At 42.2% G+C, this 7248-nt stretch overlaps 1 protein-coding gene across 2 annotated transcripts; it reads right to left on the bottom strand.

Annotated features, from left to right (window-relative positions):
• Nucleotides 1–1380: 1380 nt before the first annotated feature.
• lum (lumican) lies at nucleotides 1381–5722 on the bottom strand. 2 transcript variants are annotated; one of them, XM_080420748.1, is made up of 3 exons: nucleotides 5570–5722; nucleotides 3630–4508; nucleotides 1381–2994 (listed from the first exon to the last, which is right to left on the bottom strand). In XM_080420748.1, the coding sequence occupies exons 2-3, from the start codon at nucleotides 4504–4506 to the stop codon at nucleotides 2840–2842; spliced, it is 1032 nt and encodes a 343-aa protein (XP_080276874.1). In that variant the 5' UTR covers nucleotides 4507–4508; nucleotides 5570–5722; the 3' UTR covers nucleotides 1381–2839. The 2 variants fall into 2 exon arrangements, with proteins under 2 accessions (XP_080276874.1, XP_080276873.1); XM_080420747.1 differs by having other exon boundaries at nucleotides 3630–4511; nucleotides 5570–5711.
• Nucleotides 5723–7248: the final 1526 nt, after the last annotated feature.

Here is a 7248-nt window from a genome sequence, read left to right as displayed (position 1 = left end):
GGCTGATTAAACCCAGATAAACAGAGGATGGTTTCTGCAGACCAAAACATGGCAATAGGACACAGTCATTTGGTTGGCTAGCTCAGTGGTTCCCAAACAGTGGGTTGGGGACCCATTTGCGGCTTGTGTAGTCCCTGAAAATCCTTTTTTGTTTTTGTTATACCTTTCCTACAATTATTTTAAATGATTAGTTCAATAGATTTGTGGGGGTGCTGCTGAAAATGTGCAAAATACCTTTCTGCAGGGAGAGACATACCACTTAAAGGTAGGGTAAGTGATTTACTTTGGTTAAAATAAGTGTTAAATAGCTCCATATTCTGATAGTACTCATTGCTATAGAGTGTTTGTTCAGTAAGAGGAGTCTTCCATGTCTCTCCAGCTATTTATTAAACAGAAAATTCATTTTCAGTGCTCTCTCCTGATTGGCTGAAAATGTACTATTTTCTGTTTACTAAAGAGTTGGAGAGACCCCTGTGACCGAACAAACGCTCTGTAGCAATGATTACAATCAGAATATAGTACTTTAAGTACTTTTAAAAAATATATCACAAACCCTACCTTTAACTTACGGATTGTAGCTTTAAGAAGTTTACAAAACATTATGATGGAATCCTGGGGGCATCAGGTAGCTATTAAACCAGTTTGATGCAGTTTTGATTCCGGAGACCTGTGTTGGATGTCGTTCTCTGCCCTCAGCTTCATCTCTTGCTACGCTCTCAACCACATATTTCATTGACCGGAGGTCTATACTAGGCCCCCACCTTTCATCCCTCTACAACAAATCTCTTCAAGCTCACAGCACGTCGCATTGTGACACATGGTGACTCATTGTGAGGTTGTAGATCTGCTATTTTGGCCTTGCGATGTTCATTCTAGAATAGGGACTCTAGGGCTCCTGTGGTTAAATAAATACATTAATTAAGTAAAATAAACCTGCCTTAAACCTGCCATGTAACGGTTGCCTGGTAACGATAAATGAAAACTAAAAGTTCTGAACTTCAAGGTATGCGTTTAAATAAAAGTATAAGATAGAGAGAGAGATGCCTGTGAAACAATTAAGCCAAATTTGTTGTTAATGTGATGAGTCCAATTTAAACAGATTTTATCTAACAAATTTCATTTTTAGAGTAGGCTTAAAAAGCGATGTCGCACAAGAATGTTGGAAATGTAGTTTATTCAACTGTATTTTATGTCCTCACAGTAAATTCACCAGCAATTACTGAGTCATAGGTGAAAAGAGAAATCACGATATACTGAAAAATGGAACCAAACATAATGTGATTTTGTAATAACAGCCTTAAAGCACGATGACAGAGTCTGTATTATTGTGGAAAAAGACATACATCAAATATGGCAAACAAGGTAACCATGAACGCACCATAACTGCAAAAGCTGTAGTTTATTATCATACATTGTTGCCATTGGATGCATGCAAGTAATGCAACTGTTGTATACAATTGAGCAGTGTGCATAACAGTGAATAGCTATATGTATTACATAATATACAAAAAACAATAACAAAACTCAATTCTGTTTTCAAATTATTCAGCTCAGCAGAGATATTCAGTGTGAGAAGCATTTAAATTGAAACGAGGAAAATACCAGTTTCTTTTCTTCTTTTTTTTTGCATGACTTTTTATTTTACATAATCCACAGCTTGTTTACCATTGCAGGCTTTTGTTTTGGTGATTTTTAGGTACCTACTGATCAGCCAAGTGGTCACAAAGCAACAACAGTACAAGAGTTTACAAACACTTTTTTTTTTTTTTAAACAGTAAGTGCAGTAAAACCATGTCTGTGTTGTACTAAAGCCTGAGTTACAAGCTCAGCGCATCACAGTGCAACAGGTTGTGAGCTTGTAGATCAGCTATTTTCAGTGCGTGACACGGCACACAACTAAGTATAAATCAGGCATCCACCATCAATGAGCACTAAACTGGATGGGATCATCTAAGCAATAGACATTGGTGTGAATTGAGTGACATGAGAAAAACTCAAAGAATTACTGGTATTTTCCTTTAAAACATCGTTAAAGAGTTCAAAACATGATTGTTCTATATTGTTGTATAAAATATTTCCATTGATGGCTTGATCCAAAAAGTACTAAAGTTATAATTCCTCCCATTGAAATCTATACATCGAAAGCAGAGGACAGCTTCTCCTTACCTGCAGGTCTTTTGCACAGCAACTGAAGTTTTAGTGTAAACTCATTAAAAAAGATGCAAAACATTGGAACATAAAACAAAGACAGCTATAGCTTAAACACAAGTAGATGATACCTTTACTGTATACTCTATTTGGTCAATATTCAACATGATTTAAAGCAAATCATTTTGGAATGTTTAAAGTGTGTGTTTACTTTTTACTAAAAAAGCATTTGAGTATTTTTCATATTTTGTGGTTTTCGTCTGACTAAAAACAGCCCTTATGTTTCTCAAACACTACTTGAAATATACTGTATGGGTATCGTACACATAAAATTAACTAAAATTGTAACATTTGATGAGTTTAACACAGGTTGGAAATTCTTGAAAATATTTATAAATATATTTTCCATGTGCCTTTTAATTATTGGTTAGCTTGATGATTGTCAAGCAGTTTATTATTTATGCCTCTGATCAGGTATATTAATGTGACAATGTGGGCTTCAAATTCTCACAGGCCCTCACAATACCGGCAACAAATACCCTAACATTTCATACTACTTTGCATGCCAACAAATAAGGACATGAAAGTAATATGGAATAAAGTGTATTGGGGCATTTAAAGTCCCCAGCGTTGGACTGTGCTATGTGACAGAAGACTGAGGACCATGTTGACGTAGGGCTGAAGGATGTCCTCATTCAAACATGATGTCCGAAGCTTGGCGCAGGCAGTTGGCTGTGTCAGAAGGCATGTTGCTCGCTGTGACGTTGTTAGCATCCAGACGTAAGTGCTTGAGACGGGAATAGTTGACAGGTCCGCTGAACTTGCAGAAACTGGTCAGGTCAAACTCTGCAATGAGCAAAAAATAGTTATTGGCAAGGAGTTTGATTCAACAATAGAAGCAAATCTGTTACTTATCAGCACTTATCAGCACATTTGTTTTCTTTCCATTTCCATTTCTTCCCCAATTTATTCATTGCCAATTCCATCCATGAATGGTATATACCTAGTCCCTGGCACTTCCAACCCTTACAGTTGCTCATGGGGGAGACAATCACGTGTCTCCTCCGATACACATGGAGTCACCAGCTACTTTTCACCTGACAGGATGGAGTTTCACCAGGAGGGCATGCAGAGGAACATGCTATTCCTCCCAGGCGATCAACCTGTTGGAGTCAGTAGTGTAGCGACACAGAACGCCCTTCCCTGCTGGCTTCCCATAACCAAACTGTGTTCATTAGAGCTTCCGGCCAATAAGCCAGAAGCACCGTGGAGTCTCCAGTCTCCACATTAGCAGTTAAGTGTCTTGCTAGGGACATTCAACACATTGCCGGGGCTCGAACCTGTGGCAGCCTCTCTACCTACTCATGTATTATACATTGTACAGAAAATATGAACAAAGAAATGCATTTGGTCATAGCAGGCTCTTGATCGATTCATCTGCAGGTATTGTGTAAACAAAGATGGACACAATGGCTGCTTACTGTTGATCTCGTTGGCCTGGAGGTAGTACTGCTCCAACTGCTCGTTGATCTCAGGGATGGTCTGCAGCTTGTTGAAGCTCAGGTCCAGTTCAATCAGCGTCGACACGTTGAAGACACCGGCAGGGATGCCTCCGTCCGTCAACTTGTTATGGGAGACCCTCAGGTACAGCAGGGCAGGCAGTTTGTTCAGGTAACCCGCTCCGATGCTGTCGATGTCATTGTAGTCGGCGTAGAGGATCTCCAGTGAACTGGGAACGCCGGCGGGAAGCTTCTTCAGCTTGTTATGGCTCACGTCCAAAGACAGAAGCTTCTTGAGCCCCTTGAATGCCCCCCCGATGGCGTCTGACGTCAGCTCGTTGAACTGGAGGTTAACAGCGGTCAGGTTCTCTTTGTCACTCAGGAGACCAGAGGGGAATTTTTTTAGCTGGTTGTGCATAATCTTCAGCTCATCGAGGGCCTTCGAGGGAGGGATGACCGGCTCTGTGAGCTTGTTGTTGCTGAAGAACAGCTTCTCCAGGCCGCTTAGCTTGTCAATGGTGCCCTTGGCAATTTTCGCGTTGGTGATCTGGTTGTTGTCCAGCACCAACCAGCGGAGGTCGGCGGTGACGTTGTCGAACACTCCTGCTTTGATCTCTTCGATCAGGTTGTTCTGCAGGTAGAGGTACTTGATCCCCGTAGGAACAATGGGAACGAACGTGAGCTTACGGCTGTCACAGTACATGGCAGTGGGGAAGTTGTATGGACAGTCACACTCCGGATTACAATTGGGACTCGAGGGCACTTGTTGCGAGGCCGGTTGGTAGTCGTAGCCGTAATCATACTGGCACAACGCCAGGCCGACTAATGCAGCCAGCAAGGAGACACGGAGGGGATACATGTCTGCTGGGAAGAAAGGAGACAGACAGTGATCAAGGGTTCTTTTTTAAATTCAACAGAAATTAGACGGTATCAAATATTTCAGATGGAAGTATTGAATCTTTTTTGTGTCAGTCACGTAGCCAAACCCACAGGAATGTACTGCACAATGTTGATGTTAAGAGCATGTTGCACGTCTGCCAATAATTCAGACACTTTATGCACAACTCCTTCCCACCTCTGCATGTTTAAGAAAAAGTTGAGAAGTAAAGTTATGCATAAGGCTGAGAGTCATCAGTGAGTTCATGTCAGGTAACAGGCGACCTGCTGGCAAACTCTTGTGTGTAGTTCGACAGCATCTATCCACACACTTAAAAACAACATGCACACTGAATACTGTAGTCCCTCACAGCGCAACTATATTGTCTCATAAACTCTCTGCACATGAAGCTGTATAGATGAACAGTAATCCATTGCAGATGTTTAAACCGTATGCATAATATGCACCCCAGTCTCAACTGATCATTCCTTGGTTCAGTGTCTTAAAAATGCAGCCAAGTCAAAGTGATACAAAAAGTTTAACTGTTTAACACCATACAGTGTGCAGGATAAACGCTGTAGACAATGCATATATACCAATATGAAATAACTGTTTAACACCACAGAGTATGCAAGAAGATAAAATCTATAGACGATGTCACTAGACTCACTACAGTATGAAATAACTTACAATAATGACACAATTAAACACACTCAGACTTTTGAGCCACCTGGCATATCAGATCAGTGTATTCGATATCTTAAATTCCATGATGAGCAGAGTGAACTAGAGATAACTCAATGCAGACACAAGAAGTACATTTAATCTGCATTTCCCTACATCAGCATGCAAATCGTCAGACGTTTAAAGTAATGCAGCATCACTCTCTTTTGCTTCTATTTCCACTGAAAGCTCTCTCTAGCCCTGTCTCCCAGCCACTGCCCCGGAGCCTAGCGGTGCTAATCTCGACCGGAAAAAGCCAAAATAAAGCTGGGTGATCGTACAGGAAATTACAGATCCACTGCTGCATAATATGCAAACTTACCTGTGGCTCTCTCTCTTCAGGTGGAACACTGTGGTGCACAAAACCCAGTAGTCTCTGGAGAAAAAGAGGGAGAGGGAGAGAGAGGGAGTGGAAGTGAGAGAGAATAGGAAAAAGAAAAGGGGGGGGTGTGAGGAAGGGGTGGTGGTGGTGGTGGTGAGAGTAAACGGGTGGGAGGAGGTTACTTCAACAACAGCAGAAGTGAGGCAGGCCGTCGTATAAACAGTAGATGTCATCAAAACGAGCGACCGAGGAGCATCGTCCACAGACTTATGACGCAGGTGCAGTAGGGTGACAATGCATGCTGGGAACCTACTTTAACCCGTGGTTCAACACACGCATGCATACCTGTTGGTGGTACTCTCCCACAACCCCCTTCTCTCTTTTTTCACAAAGAATCCCCTTCCTTTATTTGACCCTTCTGCTCACGCTAACAGGTAAACATGGTGCATCCTACTAACATCCCCTGCCAACACAACCGAAGTTGTGCAGACGGTTGAAGTATTATGTCTGCTGAATGAATTCAGCAGCAGTAAACAAGGCCTCGGAAAATGTGACAGAAAGGTTATGAGATGGCCAGAAAATACTTACATAACACTTTGACGCAACCACTCAGCCACTCTTTCCCCTGTCCTCAAAGGCAGGCGAGAGTCTTCATCCACTGGCATCCATATTTTGGCCATGTCATAATTTTTTTTTTCATGAAATGTCAAAAAAGTAATAAATACCTTATAGATCCCCTATTTTGTCTATTCATCTTACACCATAGTATATAGGGTTGGGTGTAGAAAGGTAGGGCAAGACAGATGCATCCCGTATGTCTGGACGGTAAATCATCCGACTCCGGTTAGACTGTCTGTCTCCCTCATCATCTTCATCCCCTTTTTCTAATTCAGAGTTCGAAACCTTGCAGTCAGTCTCTGTACTGTATATCCACGCTGAACTGTGTTGTGTACACTAAGTGACTTGTGCAGTGTGTTTGTAATCTCGGAGGAGTGGGTGCAGCCAGGGGTTAGTCGACTGCCAAAATGGTTCTCCTATTTGTTTATGTGCGTCCATCACTTGTGTCGGAGCGTGTCGGGAATTGACGTCTGGATTCAATTGGTCGCAGTCCAGTCTGCTGCTCCGCTCACACATACCATTCTTAGAAGCCATCTTGGATGCACTTCTTAAGTGTGCAGAGCCTTTGTGCTTCGCATTCAAACTCCAGATGTCTTTTTCAAAATGGTCTAAAAAATGTCTGCACAATTTTTCTTCCCTCCCTCCGTCCGCTATTATGTATTTATCAAATATTGAGAAATCAGTGTATCCTTCGAACTGCTTTTTCAGAAAAGTTATGTCACCTTAAATTCCCCTGTATACAGTATAGAGGATCTTCCTAATTGTCTCCGCCAGGCCGAAGGCATGGCGAGAGAGTATGTTTTACCCCCTGTCCGTCCGTCCGTCCGTGTGTGTGTGCGTGTGTGTGTGTGTCCGTCTGTCACCAGCTAATCTCCGGCACCGTTGGCCCGGTCGCTCCGAAACTGTGAACACACACTCCCTGGATGCCAATTCAGAACTTCTGCCCCAAATCTTTCACATGGGCCTGTTATAGCGCCACCAGGAGGCCGATTTGTGCAAAACCCATTTTTTAATATTACTCCTACAAATCTTATCCAAACTTCATGCAAATCAGTACACAG

This window comes from Gymnoscopelus braueri (genome assembly GCF_963280865.1).
Source record: "Gymnoscopelus braueri genome assembly, chromosome: 23".
Classification (NCBI taxonomy): domain Eukaryota; kingdom Metazoa; phylum Chordata; class Actinopteri; order Myctophiformes; family Myctophidae; genus Gymnoscopelus; species Gymnoscopelus braueri.
The sequence above is the reverse complement of the archived record's forward strand: the minus strand, read 5'-3'. Positions and strand labels throughout refer to the sequence as shown.

Bases quoted from the DNA above. Each gene is read 5' to 3' on its own strand.
- lum (XM_080420748.1), bottom strand. From the start codon at position 4,506: ATGTATCCCCTCCGTGTCTCCTTGCTGGCTGCATTAGTCGGCCTGGCG. The intron at 2,995-3,629 runs GTAAGCAGCCAT...TGCTCATTGCAG, and splicing joins CCAGGCCAACGAGATCAACA to AGTTTGACCTGACCAGTTTC.